This window comes from Solea solea, chromosome 15 (genome assembly GCF_958295425.1).
Source record: "Solea solea chromosome 15, fSolSol10.1, whole genome shotgun sequence".
NCBI classification, from domain to species: Eukaryota; Metazoa; Chordata; class Actinopteri; order Pleuronectiformes; family Soleidae; genus Solea; species Solea solea.
The window spans coordinates 18,989,738-19,013,681 of NC_081148.1; the positions used below are offsets into that span (position 1 = coordinate 18,989,738).

At 40.2% G+C, this 23,944-nt stretch overlaps 1 protein-coding gene across 1 annotated transcript in view; it reads right to left on the bottom strand.

Annotated features, from left to right (window-relative positions):
* Window positions 1-23,944, bottom strand: part of hpse2 (heparanase 2) — a 54,350-nt gene that overhangs the window by 15,252 nt on the left and 15,154 nt on the right. Inside the window, exons 5-7 of the mRNA XM_058652212.1 lie at window positions 6,483-6,656; window positions 5,127-5,298; window positions 2,549-2,596 (exon numbers count right to left, since the gene is read on the bottom strand). Coding sequence (XP_058508195.1) covers window positions 2,549-2,596; window positions 5,127-5,298; window positions 6,483-6,656 — 394 coding nt within the window. The remainder of the gene's footprint in view (window positions 1-2,548; window positions 2,597-5,126; window positions 5,299-6,482; window positions 6,657-23,944) is intronic.

Genomic DNA, 23,944 nt, shown 5'->3' on the forward strand with positions numbered 1-23,944 from the left:
CCTGTTTAAATTGCAACCACTTAAAGCTTGGAGCACAAAGCTTCTAATTCACTTTCAGGTGACGGTGCTCATGAGTAATGCTCATTTTCAAAAGCAAGGGTCGTTGCAGCACATTCTTTATGACCTACGTTTTTACAGACTTCAGCAGGAGGCATGTTTCACACCTAGATGATCACTCTACTAATACCCGCCGCAGGAACAAGTTCATCAGGCGGTCATTCACTGTGGCCCAGGAAACATTTACCTTCACACTGCTGACAGAATGTGGCCCAGATCAACTCCAACGTTTGCCGTGTGGTCAGATCTCAGTCAGAACGTTTACATGGCGTTAGATAGAAAAGCCAATTATTGTTATAAGTCCGACTAAAACAGTAATGATGCTAGAGAGACATGATGCTAGAGAGACACAGAATGGTGCCTGACATTATACCAACTAGCCACCAGTTTAATTTGCTTTGGTCTGTGATGTAACAACCACAGGACAACACTGAATACTGACAAGCTAAAGGGGAACATATCACAATCTAGCACAGCTGCACAGCTGACGCAGACACACTTCATTCCCCATTAGTGCTTCTTTACTGGAACAAGCACAGAAGTCCAGTTGAACGGTATCACTGAGCTATGACTGAAATGTTTATTCAAAGCATCCTGGATGTGGTTTTAAAATTTCAGCCACTTCTAATCAGATCTTAATCAGATGTTAATGTGAGACAATATGCAATAACTGATTAACCATGTTAGAAAATGCATGATGTAACATTATAGTGAAATAACCATGTATATTAATACAGGAAATCCGAACATACGATGCTTGGGTGAAGATTAAAAAGTAAACACTACGGTGCTTTCTTGCTATCGCTGTCGTAAACAAATGACGCCTTCACTTTAAGCAACTGTACACAGTTGCACTGCTGTGATATAAGCCATTTCCTGTTTGCAGCGATTAGGTCTCTGTGTATAATACCCCCACACACAAGCACACTTACGATGATCCTGTGCGAGGTTGTGTAACAGCAGCTCGTTTTGTGGGGAGTGCATGCTTTCACTGGGAGCAGCCATCTTTATTCACCACGGTTGTAATCTGGAACGCTGGTTAAATGGATGCTTCAGTCCAGTCGTGACAGACCGTTGTTTGATATTTCTCTGTTTTTGTTATTCTCAAAGAGGGCTCAACCAAAACACTTCAATGTCAACACTACACTTCCTCGAGTCCTCGGAAATATACACACAAAGTTTGAAGTTGAATGGTTGAACAGTTGTCAAAAAAAAGGAAAATCAATGAAAAACACATAAGGAGGCAGAAATCACAGAAACATACTGCATCACAAAATATGAATTAATCAAAGCAGTCTGCAAGATATAGAAATATTTCATTCATTTGAGTGAATCAACCCTTTAACTTACTTATATCTAAAGAGGAGTAAAGCTGTCTGACAAGAAAACAACGTGCAGAAAGACGCAGGAAAGCAAGAGAGAAACTGGAAGAAAAAAAAACGCATTCTGCTTATGTTTTACTGGACAATTCAGGCAAGGTAATTCAGGCAAGATGCTGCAAATTTGCAACTACAATGTTGTGGAAAAAAACGTCACAACATAATGCAAACCACGTATCAACGTTCCGGATCTGGAGGTTCACAAAAATCTCAATAATGAATGTCTTTCATCACCACAGCGCTCAGACAGAACACCTCCGACTGTAAGCCACAGACAAACCACATCTCTAACGAAGCCACATGATGCTCGACAATGAGCGGTGCCTCCACAACTACACTTCATTCAAAAACACTTGCACCAGCTGCAGAGGAGTAAAACCTGTGTCAGAGACGTGTTAATGAGTGGTCTCGCTTTTTTATTGGTTTGGCTTCTTTTGTTGAGGTCGGACTTTCTGTCACGCAGCCTGGTTAGCCTGGAATCTGGACCTCTAGTGTAAAACGGGCTAATTGACAGGGGGAATGAGCCAGAGCATATGGTTTGATTTTAACAGTGTGGGTGGTGTTTTCCTAAGCCTTACTGACGGCCCTTCCTCCTTCCGTTTCATCTAATTTCTTCTAATTAGACCTGACCTTCACCTTAATGACCACTCACTCAGTCACACAGGGTTTGGCTGAGCTTCAGAGAGGGTGCGTGTCTTTTTCTACACATTTACTTTATTTTCATGTGTCAAGAAAAACAGATAAAAGAGGGAGGGAAATGATCAAACCACTGATAGGTCTGCATGCATTCCTCTGGTGAGTGCAATAGACAAATGGCAGGTGTTACTAATTTAACTCTCTCGGGCTCCTTTTCCTGTTGTTCCATTTGCAGGGTAAACACAGCTCTCCACATTTATGCATCGGCCTCTTTAGGTAACAGTGTTAATAGTGGTTATTACTGGCTACTGCGTACACACACAGTGTGGAGATAATGGTGGAAAAGCACAACATGTCCTGTGCTGTTAGATTTGCAATTAGTTAAATGAGCGAGTCCACTGTTCCTAAAACAACGAGCCAATTTGGGGTTTTCTTTCAAGAGCAAAATAGGAAAAATAAAAGGGTAAAATACCTACTGTTGCCACGTAACTGCATCAACAACAGAGCCAGCATTCTTCATGAACCTGAAAACGAGACAAAGACAGGTACAACTTTAGTTGCACAACCTGATATTTTTCTTTCATCCACTGAGGTTAGTAGATTACAAAAAGGGTTCAGACATAAAAGCAAACAGTGTGATTTAGGAGAACTGGTGACTGGAGTGAAACTTTCCTTTGTACTGTGCACTGTATGATAGCTTTTTGTAGTTTGAAAACGCTGCACTGGCTTGCATCAATGTGTGGTGTCATGGTAATGAATACTTGCGAGAGCGTTGTAGCTGTTATTAATTTAACATATGTTTACCTTCATTTTTCCATTCACACAAAGGATTTGAGGTAATATGGAAAACGTGAAAACGATAAAAATGGAGGAGGGAGAGGGGAGTTTATGTTAAGGCCCTAAATTAAGTGCTTTCTGGAGCTGATTGTGCAGCCTGTTGACTTTCATTTTTAGTTAAAAACAAACATCTTTGGGGGGGGGGGGGGGCGGGCAAAAAAAGCCTCTTGTGAACACAGTGTACCAGGTACGCATCTCATCCCGTACACAAATACAGGGGCGTATGTGCATGTTTCCTCATCTACCTGACCTGAATCTCTCCATATTTGGGGGTAACAGCTTGTCAGACATGTTCAAAAAACGTGTCTCTAAACACCGTGTCACAGAAACACAACTTTCACCGCTCTGGCTTGTTTAGTCTGGGCCGCTCTGATATTTGGACTGTTGAGCAGCTCGTGTCTAATTCGTCTTATTTCCTGAGAGCAGCAGAGTAGTTGGGCTGTCAAACACAAGAGCCAACCCCTCGTAACAGTGTCAAACACACAAAAATCAAGCCGTTGTTTAATGTGACACCCGTGACTTGTGGATACTCTTGCCTCTTCACCCTACCCCCCACCAGTACCCCTCCTCCACCTACTTTTCTCACATTCATCCTTTTCTCTCTCATCAACCAGTATGAACTGTTTGGTACACACACTAACACACACCTTTTTATTTTGGTGTACATTTGAACGGTCAGTGCTGTGTGAGACAGCATTTTCTAATGGTTTCACTGGTCTAAGTAGCTCAAGTATACTGAGGAGGAAAGCTCATATCCAATTATTCTTTCTTCTCCGTTCTCCAACTACCTGTCAGATCGCGTGTGACTATACAGAAAGGAGCTGGAGACATTAAACTGTTAATACTTATGCACATATGTGCACAAGAGGTTTGACAAATGAGGACAAATGTAGTTTTGTGGGGTGGAGGAAAAACGAATACAGATACATTTAGATCTTTTTTTTATTATTTTCAGGGTTTTGAAAAGAAATCTTTCAGTTTAATTTGAAGCATTTGTGCTGTGTCCTTATGAGAGGCTATTAATTTTCATTCAGCATTTTTTCTTTTAAATGTTTTTAGGTCAGTCCAAAGACAAAGGATCTTCACTCTCACACTCACACGTCAATTTAGTGTCCAATTAACCTCTGCACGTTTTTGGACTGTACCCAGAGAAAACTCTCACCCACATGGAGAACTCCAGAAGTAAACTCCATGCAGAAAGGCCCTTGTTCTGACTGGGTCACGAACCTGGGTCTTTTTGCTGCAGGGCAACAGCACTAACCACTCCACACCGTGTGGCTCTAACTGTGACAATTATCTTAAAATAAACATCCTGTTGTATAAGTTATTAACCACTGTCCTATTTAGTTTACATCAATGTCAGACTGACTGACGTGACGGGCATTGATTTTAGAAGTAAGACTCGTGGGTAGGCGAGGCACAAAAAATGGAATTATAAAAACTACTGCCTCACAATTTTGTAGAATCGCAATACAAACTGAATCGGGACCCAAGAATTGAATTGAATTTGGTGGCTTTAATTGATTCAGCTCGTTATCAACTTGAATAACTAACTATGAACTATGAATAAATCTATTTCTGTTAAGAATTTTACAAAGCATTTAATAAAATACCTTTTAGATCTTTTTAGATTTTAGTCTCCTGTTTCATTTTAGAAAATAACTTGTGGACAGAAGTTTTGCATCTCAACTGCTTTGTAAACATGAGCTAGAGAGACCCATCCCAACTGCTTCATCTAAGCATTTATGTTCAGTTTAGACAATCTTTATCAGTAAAGTATCAATGACTTGCAGGTCACAGTTAATCCAAACTGAAATGATATGATATTTTACATTAAAAGTAAGACGAGAAAGTGACGCTACAACCCGAGGAAGACACAGGCTGCAGTCGAGGGAGAGACAATGGTCAAAACGAAGCTGATACCAGCAGGTGGGACATTGTGCTGCCACATTATCAGTCAGATGACACTTTATTTAGGCTGACATGATCTAACCGGAGCTGAGACCCTGAAACCTGCAGAGTGGAAATCCATAAACACTGAACACTACTACAGCGTGTGTGTGTGAGTGTGAGAGAATTAAACACAGTAAAGCTCGGTAAAGGTCTCAAACCCGCTGCAGCATACTTTCCACTACCTTCCCCCCTTTTTTTTTTCCAGCAGGATAGCCTAACAAGGAGTGGAATCCTGCCCAGTCAATGTTTTACTTGCTGACTCACCCATCCAGCAGCAAGATGGCGTTTTTCCGGGGACGTCCTGCGTTGGGGCCGTAGAGTTGAGCACGGTGGTAGTAGCGCACAGACTGCAGCAGGGTCCGCAGCTTTGCGTAGTCCTGAGCCAGCTGGGTGCTGTTGACCGCACGACCCACCATGCTGCGGTAGGCATTAGGCTCTGGGAAGAGGAGACAATGCAGCGTGAGCCAGAGATAAAGTCTATGCAAGCAACATACTGTAGAGGTGGTGGAAAAGAATACTGTTGTTGTTGTAGTCTGATCTTGTTTTCTGAGGGATTATTCAACAGCCAGTAGAAAAGGGGGATAATTGGGCTATTCGCAAAAATACGGACAGATGACTCAGTGTCGGGGGAGCGGTCCAAGCGCACAGGGTGGCCTTGTCGAATCAGTAAAACAAAGATAGTGAGGGGAGCTATTTTCCCCCCAAAGGAGGAAAACCTAAATATCAGATCATCTGATTCATGAGATAGCTTCAAACGAACGCTTAAATCTTTTTTTAGGCTGGTGTTTATATAGCTTTTATGGAGTTATGTAATTTACTTGTAACAGACCTGTTTATTATTTAAGGGCTTGAGAATTGAATGGTACTTTTATGTGTATATGTATGTACATACTTAATCACAATACATTTGTGTAAGAGACTGTAAATTATAGCACTGTGTTGATGCACCAGTTTATATTTGAGCTGTAAAGAACCTTGCTCTATGCATTTCTGATAAAAACAAAACAATATTGGCAGATCTCAAAGGTTCACCTTTTCATTCAACCCAAATTCTGTTTGCTTTCATTACGGTTCAAGTGCTCACTAAACTTTTAACATGGTCCAATCAATGGATTTTGCATGGAACTATTAGGCTTCCGCTGAAATAAAGGTTGTGTTCTGTTGTGAGCTAAATTACCAGTGAAAAGAAAATATGAAGTGATGTGCAGCAGGCGAATATGGGGCTGTGTGTGTGTGTGTGCACTGCAGCTTCCAAGGAACACACATGGTTAGAATGACATGAGTTACAATTTCATAAAACTATTTGACCGGAGAAAACAAACTGAATCCTGATAATGTTTAAGCCTGAATTCTGTCAGAAAGCTGTAAGAACAGAGGAACTCAAACAGTTTATTCTAAAACTGCTCATCTAAGATTGTCACGATCACTATTAATTTAACTGTGCCTGAATATTTAATGTTTATTTTTTTGGGCAAAAAAATTCTCTAATTACATGCATATTCAAAGATTTATGTTAAATACATTTCAATTTACTGCTAGTGTTAAAGCAGGAAAGTCCTCCATGCAGATTGTAGCCTATACTTTTATTGAAGTTAACGTGTGACGTGGTGTTGTACTGACCGTTGCCCAGCTCCCAGGAGATATTGTACTTTTTGCCAGCGCTGTACTTCAGGAGGCTCAGGGTGGAGGACGTGTTCCAGGAGTTGTCTGGGTTCCTGTGCAGCGCATTAAGTCCAAAGATCAGGTGCAGTCCAGCGCAGTCGGCAAAGTTGTACAGTTTGTCTAAAGACCTGGCTGGGAGAAAACCACAAAGCAGTTGTAACTTTGATTCTTCTTTCCAGTTGGAGAAGTAGAAATCCCAGGTTTAATGTTCCTCATGTCCATGTTCTGTAAGAATCAATCTTTTATTATTCTGCAATTATATCTGTAACTCACTGTGATCCTGTCCTCCTTCTACCGTTACAACTAACTTCCAAAATATTACAGTATGTAGTTACTGGGAAATTTGCAGCTTCTGAAGCATGAGAAGGAATGAAACAATTATGAAGGTCACAGAATAAGCTATCTCTTCTAAATGTGTCAACCTCAGTGAATTCTAATATTTAATTTGCAGAAAAAAAGAGACAGGCTGTAGGCAGTAAACAACAAAATGCAAGCAAGACCATTTGCCTATATTTACACTCTTGACGACACAATGACCTGAATGACCGAGAAGCTTCACAGACATTTCAGCAGTAATGTGTATCTTTTTTTTTTTGGATAAACTACTCGGTACCAAACTCATGGATTACTGTGGTGATGCACTCCTCAAATCAGTGAGCACAGGAAATCTTTCTCTTCTGCAGCTGACTCCATCAAAACACATTCCTTTCACTGTGCTATAAAGGACAAGAGCCCACCACAGATGCTGGCATATGGTGGGAGTACCAAAAGTGTTTGTTTATCTTTTAATGTGTGGCTGCAGGCTGCTCCTGGACACCACAGGCTCTTGTTTTGAAATTTAATCTGTTTGGAGTCATTCCATTAACATAAATATTACCCTGAACTCTGACCCATACTTCCTAGGTTCAACAGGAAACAGATGAAGACTGTGTGCCGGGTCTGGATCTTGCTAGCATTTGCCCTCAGCTGTGGGTTCGACACCAGCTGAGCATGCCAACTGATAGCTCCATCCAGTGTGGAATGGAGATAAAGGCAGAACAGACCGCAGTGCATGTGAGGTTATTCTGCTGGATACATTTCAAGCCATTTAAAGGTGTAACATTTTCTGAAAATTTTATTTTTTCATTAAATGGATGCAAGAGATACAAATCTCTTTCTCTTAGCTGAGAGTCAAAACACATTTGCTTATCATTTATAAGTCGCGCTCGAGCTCAAATGTGGTTTTATATTCAGCCTTTACTGTAAGCCTGACTTCCAATAAAGCAGTGGTTTTCTATAATCCACAGAGCAAATAGAGAGAACAAAAAGATTGCTTGTTGCACCTGGAATTAATTCGGTCTCCAGCAACAGCGAAACAAAGCCTGAAAGCGGAAAAAAAGAAAATGTAGCAGCAACAATGGTTTTATTGCACAGTGCTCTTCGAGAGTGTATTTCTCCTGAGTAAACTGTCTGCGCCCCATCTCATTAATAACCACCAATAACGTTATTATCATAACCACTATTATCATAACCACTATTATCATAACTCCTTCCCTCTGTGGGTAAGTCGTGGTGGTGTCTGTTTGCAGGCGCAGTGTTGAGGCTAACAGGAGAGAGAAAGTAGCGCCAGATGTGGCTGTCTGCATGAGTGATTCCAGGCTTTTCCTCACCTGAGATCTGAGCTGAACGCGACCAGCCTTGCTCCAACACTCATCGCGCAGTTGTGTGCACACATCATCAAGGCGTGATGAGGTACATCAAGCTGCTGGAAACACCGTTTCTCTGCTGGCAGCTTTTAACAACAGCGTGTCCCACAGTATGATCAAATAAACACCCGAGTGTGTAGGTGTCAGTTTAGTTACTGGTAATAAATTACCTTTGATCACACACACACGCAACAGCGACAAGCCCAATCTTCAAAGTTGAGCATTGCTGACCAGAAAAGTCAAGCTCTTGCTTATCAACTGACAGTGCATCTGTCCTCAAAGTAAAAAGGATGCTGGGTAGATCAATGCCCCTGGAGTCAGGAAATCCGCAGATCACTGAGGCTCAACATGAAAGAGGCTCTACACAGATACTAGAAAGCCCTGGAGCTTCAAATCTGTGAATTCAGTTAGAGCCAAATAATGAAATTACCATTATCTCTCTGTGTGTGCATGAGTGTGTGAGTGTGTACATGTCTCTAGTAGGCTGTGTGGACCAATTGTCAAACAAACCTCTCTTTGTGAGGACATTTTGTCTGGTCCACACAACTTTAATGGGCTTTATTGAAGATTAAGACCTGGTTTTAGGGTTAAAATTAGGTTTAGGCATTTAGTTGTGATGGTTAAGGGGTTAGGGAATGCATTATGTCAATGATGTGTCCTCACTAAGACACTAAGATATAAAAACAAGATTGCGTGCGTGTGTCATGTGGTGGGAGGTTTCGCTCTGTGCTGAGGAGGGTTCAGTGGAACATGGTAATAAATTGTGATTTCTACATTTAATTGCAGCACTTAGTATTATTGAACAATGACTCGGCCCAAATGGAAACAATACAAATGATCGACTGTTTCACAAACACAGACACAGACACAGACAATCCATCATGGAAATGTCAAACTGCCTTTTCTTCTCGCTGATACATCAAGCCAGCAACAAATGGCGCATGTTCTAGTGACACTGAATACACTCATCACATCATTACCCAATACTCTGTCTTTGTGTACAGGGTTAAAGTGGGTCAGTAAAGGCCTGTTTGTGAGGTCAGACTCGGCTACAAACTTCTCTTTACCTTACAAACTGTGGAGCAAGGAGGAAGAAGCGGAGCAAAAAGCTATGTGTTCATGTGTGTGTGTGTGTGTGTGTGTGTGTGTGTGTGTGTGTGTGTGTGTGTGTGTGTGTATATATCTGTGTATGCATGTGTTCATGAGCCTGTGTGTGTTTGTATGCAGCGGAAAGAGTGGGGTCTGGATATTGTCGAGCCGTCTATCTGATAGAAAAGCCAGCTCAGTGAAGCAGAGAGGCCGGCAGCATCAGTCAGCGCCATGCCTCATTTCTGCAGCTCTGCATATTCCCTCACACACACACACACACACACACAGGTCTATAAACACTGTATGCCTGTATGACTGACACAAATCACAATAAAATTCACTTGTTTACAGTAGACGCCATGCATATGAACTGGACAGCCATGTGAACTTTACAGTGAAAACACTTTCCACCTTTGTTACTTTCATTTGACATAATAGTTATATTCTAGCACAGCATTAACATATGATTTGTTTTAGATTTAAAGGTCCGTGTCTGTGAAGGTTCTCAGTCATCCAGGTCTTCAGTAGTTACTAGCTGTAGGCAACTGGATTTGCTTGAGTTCAGTTTGAAGATGTTTAATCTCTCATCCAAAAGTCCAGTTGCCTACAGCTAACTACTGAAGGTCCAGTGTGGAGAAATTAGTGACATCTAATGGTGAGACCGCAAACAGCCATGATGTCAAACTTAAGAAACAGAACTCATGATGTGAAGAATCTAGATACACGGTTTACTGGTACCATTTTGATGTTTTGTTCAGAAGTTCAGAGGTGCAGTGCTTTATCTTCTATGTTCGTCGGGAAGCGGGAACATCATCTGCACAATGTGCTATTGAAGAAAACCTAACAATAGCTGCTGTAGCAACATGGCGATGCAAGGCGGTGGATGTCGGTGAAGCATGATGCCTGCCGAAAGTACATAATAAAAAGCTTATTCAAGGTCAAAGAAAACCAAAGAATTTTAAAGTGATTATACACTTATATAAAAATGCACTGGCATAATATTACATTTCTGCCAATAAACTGTCCAAAATGTTACACACTGAAACTTTAAGATGACAAAGCATATCTTCGTTTAAATAAAGAAATATGCAGTGCTGTTATTTGCCATTATTTGACAGAGCTGCTGTAGGGACTGTAGACGTTTAACAGCTCAATTCTTTAAGTTCAAGAAATCTGGTTGACAAGAAAAAGAAATAAAGATAAAATAGATTATATTAGATTATAGATTACCTACCAAAGAAACTCAGAAATTATTTCCAAGGTTTAAAAGTCAGGCCCATTATAAACTTTATATAAGCACAGGGATGTTGTTGATTTTGGGCCTCATTGAGATGTTTTGCCTTTTGTCCTGTCTTGATAATAAAATACATTATTTCAAATATGTGATACAGATTTATAAAAAGGTATCTACTGACAAAAGGAGAGAAGAGTACTTAAATTTACACTACAAGTTTCCAGTTTGGCTGGGAGTTGCATCAATATAACAGATATCTATTCAGATTGTTTTGTGCAATATTCCATTGTGCACTGAAAGGAAAGTGTTCCCAGTCTGTGGTCACATAGAGGGAACAAACTACATCTTCTAACCAATGAAATTGATTTGGTAAAACAATTCTTGCCTTGATCTTTGAGATTTCAGGTTAGAAATGCAAACGCAGTCTTACTTTCCCCATCATTTACGCCTTGGGAGAGAAAATATGGGGTCGTTAATGACATACTCGGCTTACTACCAGAGCAAATGTCAATTTGGATGTTTAGTTACATCAAAGTACTGTAAGTCTGGCGCAAACAAGCAAACACACACATATGCACAAAGAGGCTTGAACTTGAGTTATGGCTTTCTTTAAAGCCAAATCAAAACCAAATCCTCAAGAGACATGTGCAGACGGGGAAAGGCAATTGAGAGAAATCAATTTTGATCTTTTCTTTCCTGTTTATAGACACATTGTGTGTGTTTTTCCATCAAAAGACAAATATGTTACTCTTAAGCTTCAGGGGAGCAAATAAAAACCAACAACACTGCTAATAAACTCTTAGAAGACAAAGGGCCTACATTTTTAATAATGATTTCATACTTTGTGGATAGACATGGTTGATTCTGAGGCCAACAACAAAAAAAGAATCCATGAAGCGTCATGTTCCCTCATGTAAGAGTAGAGATGCTTGTAATTTTCTGTCAGCTGTAGCAACTCACATTACATCAGCAGTTTGTGCAGCTATTTCTAAACCTTATCCCTAACCAGTTAACACCTCACCCTATAACCATAACCAAACCACAGTTCACATCATATCAAAACTTTGACCAGAGCCAGGTTTTGGTCCACATGAGGACTACAGCTCTTGAAAATGTCAGTATTTATACCACAAAAAGGTCCTAAAGAGGCAACAAACGTGACTACATGCACATACACACACACACTACACTGGAGCTGTGAACTCAGAGGGGGGAAAAATGGTGGAAACAGCTACTCTCAGACTGTGCATCCATCAAACTGATCTAAACATGCTGGGGGACAATTGCTGATGACAGTATTTAACATTTTACCAGACAGACTGCAAAGTAATTTAACATTTCTACTTAACACACACCACGTGCACGCAGGCAGCACCAGACAAAGAGCATGACCGGTCATGAAAGATTTGCAAGTAAACTGCTAAAATAACCCGGAAAACCAAAGTGTGTTGCATTTTTCATCAGCTCCTCTATCACAGCCTCCATCTCCTTTCTCCACCAGCTCCAGTGCGTCACCTCACAGCTCTCCGCCTTCTGGTTCTCATTGGACAGTTTCTCCACTAACCAGATCCTGCGGCTGCAGAGCGAGAGAGAGACACAGGGACTGGAGCGAGGTCATCTCGAGCCTGACGTCTCCAGTTCACAAAAAAGACAGTCACAAGTTTGGGAACCGCTATCGATAGTTTGATCATTCACCCACATCGGTCAAAGTCAGACAGGGATATTGTTACGGCCACTGTATCGAAACCTATTAAATGCGGTAGTTTGCAATGTTCGCGTGGTGTATCTGCAACTTATCCTGATGTTAACTTGACACTGCATGTTAGGGTTGAGCAGAGGGAGAAATGTGGTTCCAATATAGTGCGAGTCTGTGCTGCTCCACTAGCATGTTGCACAGAACTGAACGCCTCCATGTTTACACACACACATACACACACACACGCACGCACGCACACACACATATCCACACGGACTCTTCTTTCATACAGGGTGGCTCTGCTCCAGCGAAACCGTTCAGGTCAAACCACTTTTGTATTTTGGAAGAATGCAAGATATGTGGTAGGCACCTGTTTTCAATTCTGTTAGTAGAGGGGGACCAGTGCGTGTGTGTGTGTGTGTGTGTGTGTGTGTGAGTGGATACAAAAGTGTGGGACAGAGATTGTTTCTATCTATGAATTTACTGTGACTACACTTGTGTGTGGCCCTCCTCTGTGTACGCGGTGCGGGGAGATGCAGAGTAAGTTGACAGAGCTGGTGAGTAAGATGAGTGGTATGTTAACATACGCTGTTCTCGATGTAAAGTACATCACACACACACACACACATACAGATGTGTCTGTGTGAGCTCCTGCCCTGGCAACAGGCTGCAGTAAACCACAAATCAAAGACAGAGAAGTGAACAAAATATCATCAACTGCCTTTCATTGCCTTTGGGCCATGTAACTCAAACCACTTGTTGAGGGAAATGTGTATGGGGTGTGAGTGGTTTTCACATCTGTTTGGCAGTGGTCAATGTCTATCACTCCCTTCAATATGCCTTTTAGATACTAATGACCCAATTGGTAAGAATTTGAATTAGGTATTCGTAAGAATCAAGGTGTGTGAACGTTTGTCTCCCAGGAGAGAAACGTCTTCAAGTCGTCTTTCCTTCTTTGCATTTCGGAGCTACCGACAGACCACAACCAATCGAGAGGGAATTCAACATCCGTTACAATCCTTTACAAAAGCAAGCACTGTTTAAAGCTGCACTGCGTAACTCTTAAATTTCAACAAATCAACAAAGTCCATTAGATTCAAAGCACTGTCAAATGAGTTCAGACAACGCTGACTAAACCTATCACCTTCACATGACTCGCTCTGGGTTTCTCAGTGGAGCAGTGTTGTGTTTTCTTTTCTGTGGCGACACACAGATGGCGCTTTTCCACTATACTGTTCTAGCGTGACTCAGCTTGGCACAGATCAATTCTACTCTTTTCTTTTTGCTTTTCCATCAGGGATAGTATCTGGTACCTGGTACTTTGTTGGTACCTGCTCTGGCAAGGTTCCAAGCGAGCTGAGCCGATACGAAAATGTGATGTCGACAGACTGATGGTCACTGTATCGCTGTCATCACGGGAAAAACCAAACAATACCGAACTGTAGATTTAAAAATCCAAAAAACATGTGTTAATCAGAGGAGTCTGGTGTATTAAGTGAGTGCAAATATAGTGGGAAAAGTCAAGAGTGTGCAGCATGTGGGGTAGCTGTGCTAGCAGCGTTTTGGGGACATAGTTTAGTTATTATAAACTGTTAATAATAATTACATTATGTTTGAGGTCGGCACAAGTAAATGCCGCCTTTTAAACCCTTAACGTGGATTCCAAAGGCCTTCCCTTCCTTTAGTAGTATCAATGTGATTTTTAAAGCAGCGCATTACGTGAAGTGAAGTTAAGAAATGCTCTCTTAGTATTCAAGCCCGTGCGTAGGCTGCCTGTCAGATTGACAGCTGTGCTGGCAGGAGTGCAGAGACAAAATGTAAACAAACTTGTGTAACTGTAGCTTACAAGCCAAGGACAGAAAGCATTTTGTTCACAGTGGAGTTAAACCACCAAATGGAGACCTATTATGATTTCCCTTATTTTCTGACATGTAGATATAATGTTACAGCGTCCCATGTTCAAATTAAACATGGCCAAGGCTGTCAGTCATGCTCCGAACACAAAATACTACTGTGTGTGAATCATGCCAAAATTGTCCCGCGGAGTCCCAAAATTAAATACAGAGCTAGAGTTTAACATCATATGTTGAAGCACTGCACTGATTAATTTTTGATATTAATAATGGATCAATAATTAGGACGTGAGTTCACCAAGTGAGCTCTAACTTCTTTCACTCTCACTGCAGTGACAGGAACAGCAGGCAGCATTTATCAGTTATCTGCTCACCAGAGACTCTGGAAAATTTAGGAGATTATTTTCCATATGGACCAAATTATTGATGATAATTGACTGGTCAGGTCATTGAAGGTCTTTTTTTTTCATTAAATCCCAATTTAAAAACCTAACAAAGACAAAAACACAACTAACTTCAGGTTTCACTACATGTGATTAGCTTCTTAGCCATCTAGCCCGGCTAGATAACTTTTCTTTGGCAGTTCAATGTTTGTAGAGAAGACGATTTCAGCTGCAAAACTAATGCTGGCTCTTCTTTGAAGTCTTGCCATGACACGTTGTGTCAAGTCACCCACTGCTGTCTAGGCTAACAATGACTTGGTCAGCTATATGCAAAATAATGGCGATGTAATTGGTTCATTTGCATATGAAACAATTGTTTAAACATCTCTTATCTGGATGTTTTTTTAAACAAGAGCACACCACACATGTCTATAAGTTAGTCCCACAAATATTGCAGCACAGTTTCCCCACACATTTTAAAGATGACAAACTATCGCAAACCCTTTCACAACACTCTTCACTATGTCACTGGCACTTTTCAGAAGAGATATGCTTGGTAAATTGCACACTATTTAAAACATATACACATAAATTTTAGGAAAAAAATATGCAAATTAATAAGGCAACCGAAACAAGGGATCTGTATACAGCATATAAAACATGCACATCCATTTTAATTAGACATCAAAGGCTAAACTCATGGTAAAGAAAAGACTTGATGAGGACAGCAGCCAGAGTATGGGCATTAAACCTGATAATTGTGTCAAACAACAATAGATTCTTTCCCTCCAGGTAGTGCTGTTAAAAAAAATAGGTGTGAGACCCCATACCTGACATTTTTACAACCAGAGATTAGTAACATTGTCACCTCGAAAGGGGGCAATTGTAAAGCCTCCACCTCTTATCCGGTTAGCCATCCCGTCACACACCTCTGCTGATGCCATAATTGAGCACTGATTGCTCTGTAATTGCAGAGAAACAAGACTCCTCTGGGCGGATAGAGCGAAACAAGCGGGGCACTGCTAGCCAAGGGCTTCACTGCCCGTGAACCATCAAAGAGTTTGGCCTTAATGTTTGCGGCCCCTCCCACCAAACACCTGCTTAGGCTGCAAATGGTGCAGATCAGTGATTAGTGATCCACAGGAGGAATGTTTTCAAGCCCTCAACAAATGCCTCCTTCAACTCCTTGAAAGTCGTAGTGTTGTAAAAAGGGAAAGACTGGTAAAACAAGGACACACACATACACTATATATAGATAGATATATATCTATATATCTCTCTCTCTATATATATGTTCCTAACTTAAGAAGGGCATCTTTGATCCCAGGTCGTATGATGGATGAGGGTTATGAAGACCAGATCCCCAAACAGGGCAGCAAAGCAAATACACAGTATCCCAGACCCCCTTTCACTGCGAGAATAATCACCATAATCACAGCAATCATCTTCCACTCTTAAACTATATCCACACACATTACTTATGGCTCAGTTAAACTGAAGGCTCTGTCTCCAGCTGAGTGAATAGAGCCAGATTAAACAGTCACACAACCACCAGCCTGCGTTTCAGTATTACACTGGTTTTAGGGGCAATTATACATTTGCAATATCAGATGCTGGGAAAAGTTACAAAATGTTTTTTTTCCAGAATGCTACTATGGGGTGAGTGTATTGATCATGTTGGCTGCAAAAGCTGTTAAAGGGCTATAAAAAAATCTGTTATTTTATAATTTAGTATAATAATGGATAATTGACCTTATTAAACATAATTGAATAAATGATAGAATATAATTTTACAGATTCATGTAATAATGTCATACAAAATACTTTCAGATAATATCACAAAGACATTTTGCAAAAGAGTTTAAGCCAAAGTAAGTCCTTTACATTTCTTAACGTATCAACCTATTTTTAAATCTCCACAGAAGGTTAACTTGTCAATGCAAGCCACTTTTTTCACTATATAGGACAAAATATGACTAAAATGGTTACGTTTTCAGTTTAAAGTGAAGCTCAAACTCCTTTATGACTGCAGTGAAAATAATGACGTGGCACTACAGCAATGCAGCTCATGGAAAAGAGAAAGAGAGAAAACACTTCACAGCTCCTCCCAAGAACTGTTGGCGGATACAGGACAAGCACTACAGGGGGCACCTGCCTCCACCAGGCGGACAGTCTCCCTTCCCATAACTCTTAAGTCCCATTTGAGTTTCTGCAACAACCACTTATGACAAGGCTGGGACTTGTCCCAGAGCTCTGAAGGATATTCCTGCCAGATGTTTATGGGGGAATAAGGATTGGACATTGTCCAACCACGCACTTTAACAAATATCTCCCAAAGTCTCTTTAATCAGTTTTTCTGCTCCTGTTAAATTTTCCTGATCCTGTCTGTTGAAAGCAGCTTTTATAAAAGTCCAGAGCCCATTCCCACATCTGAAAACACACTATTGTTTCTCCATTTGTGCTGATGCACCGACAAGGTTTGCAAAAGCATTTAGACTCTGTCTTGTTTTTCTGTTGTGTTTTCTTCTAAATCCATTTAGATTCTGGATGTCTAAGAGCTGGACATTCAACATTTGCATATGATTGTGCTTTCAATTTAGGGGGGAAATATATTGTCGGGGCAAAGGGTTTGAAATCCTTTACCACACAGATATACATAGACAATTAATCTAAACCCATAATTACAGTTAAGTATTTATTTATTTGTTGATTTACAAAATTTAAATGGCAACTTTTTAGTCTTTAGCCTTTAGTCTTAAGCTATTAATCTTAATGAAACAGCATTAATGCTCTACTTGTTTTACATTTACATCCAATCTTACTTTCCAGTGTGTATCTAAAATATGATATCATATCTGCCTGATAATAATTAATGGTAACGTATGCTAACGTGTGCCTGGTGGTACACATTAATCTTAATTTGAAACTCCTGGTGGGAGTATACCAAACCGTGACCCACATAGGGGTTTCGGTAAAAAGGAAGAAAATGTACATCTACTATAATAAATAAATAAATAAAACTAAGAAAATAAATCAGTTGTTCAGTGTAGCAGTTACAGTGTACAGATACTAATGTTGGTGTGAGTGTGCAGTTCTCCTTGGTCTGGCTCTGTTCCTGCGGCCACAGTGAACGACGAGGGCAGCCGAGTTCAGCAAAGAGAGAGAGAAAGAAAGTCATGTAAAAGAAATGCCAGGTAATAGAGCAGTGTATTAGCGGGGTGCCCTGGCTGCATCAGACCCCAGGTTTCCCCTCTTTGCCAGGGGAAGAACCAGGCCAAGCCAAGCCAAGCCAGACATCTGCTGCTGGTTAGAGGTGTTGGCTCCTGCCATTCACAGCAGAGGTTCAAAACCTCAGGGAAAGGTTTCACTTGGCCCCTTCTTGCCTGGGCCACTGCAAACAGTCCTGTGTGCTCCCTAAGGGAAGGTAGGTCTGAAGAAAATACCACAGAAAATTCAATTCCACTTTTCCTTTCCGTGCTTCACTTCTCTGACCACGGCAAATTTCATTACACACTTATGGACTCATAAAATTCCTTCAATAACACAGTGCTGTGTCCCGCAGACCTAGAGTTCCTCAAGAATCAAACAGCACCAGAGTAAAAGGGGTTGGAGGGCAACCAGCCATGATCCTGTCATGAATCTCTCATCTACTACTTTCTTTCTCTCCTATAGTGCTTCTGCTTTCTTCTTCTTCTTCTTTTATGTGATATTTCTTTATTTCATAACAACACATAGACAGCTACAGTTAAAAAAGTCAACAGTCAAGCAAGTCACTGTTTTAAATCCATGGCACCAAGGCTAGAGTGATGAAAGGCTGTAAAATAGTTCACATAATATTCTCTTGTAACCGCACATCAGCTGGCATCTCATAAAATCGCCAAGGGAAAAACCCAATGGCGCTAATTACTGGATACTTAATATAATTAACAATAAAAAGACCGCTTGGTCATAGAATTAAAACTAAGCTCTCTTTATACTTCTAATGAGCCAATAAAATTTCAGAGGTGTCTGATTCAAAGATGTTGCTGAATATCGGTGGTTGGTCTCAGGAAAATAGTTATATCCTCCTTGTAGTTTTGCCCAAACTCACTTCCATTAACATCCATTAACATCACAAAATTTACTAAATGCTTTTCACTTGTGGCAATCAACTGTATTTTTGTTGTTCCTATTGCCTATTGTCCGTTGTTCTCTGTGGCTGATTTTTCTATTCCTATGCTTTTTACTAAATGCATGTTTTGAGGTCTCATTGTATTTTATGCAATGACAATAAAGCTTTTTATTCTGTTCTGCTATCTGAGTAATTATAAAAAAATATTTTTGTGAACGGAACACCTTTTTTTTGTAAAATCCGTTCCCCAATTTGTATTTCCTTCCTTGCGATTATGTTGTTTGAGTCCTGAAATCATCTATTTGGTGAATAAGAATGTAGAGATAGACAAATTAATCCATCAGCCCATTCACTAGGCAGATTTTTTTTTGTGCCATTTTTGTTCTCAGAAACTTCATACAATGCACTAAAATGCTTTCTTCTTAAATTGAACATTTATGTATTGTATTTACCATTGAGTATTGTTGTTAAGCTATTATGTGTATTTTTGTATTTAATGTAAAACTCCTTCATTTTTAAAGATGGAGGGGGAAACTTCAGCATCATAACCATCATGTGATCTGATTTCTAAAAGACTGGCATCAGTCAAACTCTAACGGATGTTCTTTGAGCAGCCGATGAGCACAGTGGACTTTGTTGCCAATAGCGTGCAGCTCACCTTCTGAATAACACATTACATACTACTTAAATCAGATAGAGATAGATCGAACACATGGAAACCTCCTCCTCAGTTAGGAGGTCGTCTCTTCTCGTGTCCCTCTGAGGCACGTCCCATGTTGTCGTTTCATGTGAGGGGTCGGAGGGTCAGAGGACAGACACAGCCAGCAGCGCTGCCTCTGGAGCAGGTAGAGAAGCTTTAGTCCTCTTTTAACTTTTAACTTTGACGAGGAGGGACATGTTTTCTCAATTATTGTCTTTTTCTCTTTGTGAACGTTATTGAACACCAGACAAAATCTGATTGTAGATTTTGTGTAAGTGCAACCGAGAATCATTTGGTACTTTGTATAGCACGGCCGTGTAGATGCAGCGTACATGTGGAAATATGCACATTTTGATGCAAGGGGAATAATATGAAACATGCGCGGCTCTGTTTTGAATCTGTTAGTCTCATAGGTAAACAGAATTTCCAAGTCTGTGGCCTGTAGAAGGTTTTTTTTTTTTCAGAGAAACTCTTTTCATGAAACTTTCAAGAACTCTGACGACGTTATTTGTGCTCTGAGGCTGTTGGGGAGTGTAACAAGTGTGAAGCTACTGGAGCCTGAGCACTTACAGATTTCACTCAAGCCTGCAGGCACAGTTTCACGCCACAGGTGTTGGCTGGGCCTTGGGCTCGGAGCATCGCTGAACTGCTGGATCTGGCCTATGGCCGGCAAAAATGTAAAAACTGTTTCAAGAAACTGAAAAGGTTGTTGCAGTTATTGGTCTCACATGAGGAGGAATTCTATTCGATTAATCTTTAAATTTTCTTTGCTCTTTCCCCTTTCCCCTGTTCCTGCCTTTTTCCATCTGTCTGTTGCTGTTTTTTTCACTCTTCACTCCTTCCATCCCTCTCTCACCTCCCTCCTAATCTAACTCTGTTCCCTCTTGCTCTTGTTTTCTCATTTTGAGGGCTGAGAGCTGCGCTGTGAATCTCCGACCCAGCAGGACACCATGGCTTGATAGATGGCCTCTGACAAGGTCCAACACAATCCAAGAAGCCATATGCTCCGAGTGAAGGAGAGAGCAGAATTAAACATGATTCACAAGCAGCCAGAAGAAAAACACGCGCCAATCTCTTTTGCAACAGATTGAATAATATATAGGAGCCACTGACAGTGTGAGATTAATGTCCATCGTGCTTCAGATTGTGAAAAGCGATTTCATTATTTATTCATTTAGTTAGGTAAAGACTCAAAAACAAGTTGATCAAACTATGTTGGAAAAATTAAGTTACTATGTTAGATGCTTTGTGGAGACAGGTCTGCAATAATTAACTGAGTAATCACTGACTAATCGACTGCTAAATTATTATTTTTTTTTTTAAGAGAGAAATTCTGTGATTGTAGCTAGCTTATGTGTGTGAAAATGAACGGACCCTCCACCCCCACAACGGTAAATAAGATATTTGAGGGGTGTTACTACGTGACATTTTTCAAAAAAACATTTATTCATCGGAAAATTCTGATTAATTCATGATAAGAATTTACTGTTGCAGACCTAGATCAGGTTATGGTGAAGAAAGGAAAAAGGATGTATAATCAAAGATGATGACACAAAAAAAAAAATACTATGTGGATATATGCAAAAACACTTCATAAATAATGCAGTTGTGTGAATACAGAAAAGGATACAATTTACACATGCACTAATTCATTTTCCTAGTTACATTTAGCCAGAGGAAAAAAGGGGCAACATTTTACATCATAATATATTCTGTATTTAATATAAAATAATCTGTAAAGTCTGTTCATGTTAATGTGTTAAATTCATCTGATCTGTGCCGGTGACTGCTTAACTCTTGATTACTTTCTCACATGGTAGAAGACACGTCCATGAACACACACACACACACACACACACACACGGAAGATGTTGCAAACATTTGGGAGGATGCTAATGAGTGTGTTAAATTCCAGATGAATGAAGAAACACCAGTGTAACATCATTAAACAGCATGTCAAATTCCCTTCTTTCAACAGTGTAACAGCTTCCTATAGCTGCTCACCAGCCTCAAACTTTACAGACTGAATACATATGGACACACACACACACACACACACACAAACACACACACGCACAAAGGTTTCTCGTAAATAATGGATGACAGCCTGAGAGTCAATTTAAGGAAATAAAACGTGTCTCACTTGTAATCAAGTTAGCATGTTTCCCCTCAGGATAACAATTTCACCTGAACACATACAGAGCTAACAAACGCACACACACACACACACACACACACACACACACACACACAGTCCTGCTGCAGATCCCATTGGTGCCAAAGCACTCAGAGCGGTACAGAGCGCCGTGCTATGACATGAAATTTGACACAAAACGTATGTTTTCTAGAGTTGCGGGGAAAAATCTGGAGGTTGGATGTCATGCCAAACAATCATAGAAAAGGAAGCACTGCTTTCAAACATTTCCCATGCATCAGGCTATTAAAATGACATTCGTTTGCAGGTTGCTGGCACTTTTCTCGGGGCATATTGCAAACACATGGTATTGCATGTTACGTCCATCCATGATTTAAACACTAGGTACTCTTTCGATCAAAAAGAGAGCGCAGACATTTCTGGATCTGTGCAGACCATGTGGAATGAGTAAATGAAAGAAAAAAGAAAGGAGGAAAAAAAGCAGACAATATGGCAATCAAGAGTTTGTCACGCTGCACTTACATCACCGTTTATAACTGCAAATTGACAGGTAATCATGAAAAAAACTGCATCATATATTCAACCAAATGTATGAAGTAAGTTGTGTTATTCTATCTGTATTCATGTTGCAACAGAGCTCCTTTGTCTGAAGACACAATTCTCAATGACATTGTAAAAATACTGTGTGAAACTCTAGTGGTTACAGTAGTGTGCTGCAGGGGCTTCATTCTATGTCCAAACCTTTTCTTTTCCCCCCGCTAAGTGCATGAACATGACTAATCTAATCATGTGTGCTATTTAAAGAATGTTTCTTATTAGGGGTTTAATCTAAAATGAACATGACTTTAATCACCACTTTGTTAAAAAGATGCATATGAGTTGCCAGGAGGACAAACGCAGCAGACTAAATCCTGGAAAACCACAGACAGTATGTCACTAAAACTTAACTCCGGGGAAATTTTGGTTTCAGAGACAGTTTGGAATAAACCGCAAAACAAATGAGTGAGTGTATGTGTGTGTGTGTGTTGTTTTGCATAGACAGATATCAGCGGATATTATACAGTTTGAGTCAGTAGCTTGATATTGTGCAGAAAATGTGCTCAACTTAGCAAATAATTAAGTTCCTCCTGAGGAAAATGTTCAAATTTATTCCATAGTTGATGTAACAATGACTCTTTTTCTCTGCCTTAGCTTTTGTTCAGTCGCTGGCGGACAAGTTTGGCTTGAATTACGATGTCGCACACACCGCTACAACCACAACATGACAAGATTTCACTTCACTGCACCTCATGCCAGCAGTTTTTGTTGGCAATTTTCACAGCACAGCCTCAGTCGGTTCTAATATTATTATCAGTGTGTTGATAACTGATGTCGCTTAATTTAATGCCACAAAATTCCAATTTCTAAGGTGCTTTTAAAAAAAAAAAAGAAACTGCAAGTAACTACTTCTCTAATCGTGCGTCTCATGCTCCATTTCTCTGTCACTTTGTGAACATTTTATTATTTTTATTGTTATTAGTATAAGAAAATATGATAAAAAAAAATTGTTGACAAAGTTAGTGTTAAAAATCCTTACACATAAAATGTAAGTGACAACAAATGAAAACAACACGTCTCTCCTCAAATATCCTGTCCGTATTTTTGATTCTCCTGCCAATTCTTTGGTCCAATTGGCCACTTTGAACCATTCAGTGTCAAAACATTGAGCTTATTAAGGATATTTAAGCTTGTTACACAACATGTGTAACTCTTTATGGTTTTGGAAGTATTCAACCTTGTCTGCAATGTTTTGAAATCATTTCATTAAAAAAAAAGCCTTTTCTGCTATTTTATTTGAAATAAAAAAGGGTTAGGGTTAGTAAAAAACAACAACAACACTTCTTTTGTTCTTTGTTTTATCCCTGATCTTAGCGTGATCCAACTGGATTGCTTATGACTACATATATAATTATCAATAAAAACAAAGGGTGTGATATTCATTCTCCTGCTGTAGAGCAAACTGGCTGCGCTACAGTGCTACAGTGTGAAACTTGGCAGGCGACGTTCATAAATCTGCACTCAGCGAGTGCTGAAGCAGCTGCATGGCTAAAGACTCTATCCGAGTGTGTGTGTGTGTGTGTGTGTGGGTCTTCAGTCGAGGAAGTTTTAACAAAAAAAATGAGGCAGATGTTGCAGAAACATTTTCACCTCCCTCCTTAAAAACTTGAGATGAAGGAAAGTGGATAAAATGATGAAAGGAAGGATGAGGCGTTTCCCCCACTGATGTGAGAAAAACGTGTTTTTCATCTTTCAAATGAGTACAAACAGGAATTTACATCTCGAGTCTGTCTGACTATTGACAGCTGTGGCAGTTTGTTTTGATGAAAGTATTTTGAAGTCATTCACATGTTTAGTGGACTCGTCTTTCTGTGTTCTCTCCTCACGTTAATCTTTCCAGATTTCTAACCTGCAGCCCTATTTCATGTAAGCGGATGTTCATGTTTCTGATGAGTGATGTGAATCTCATTCAACTTC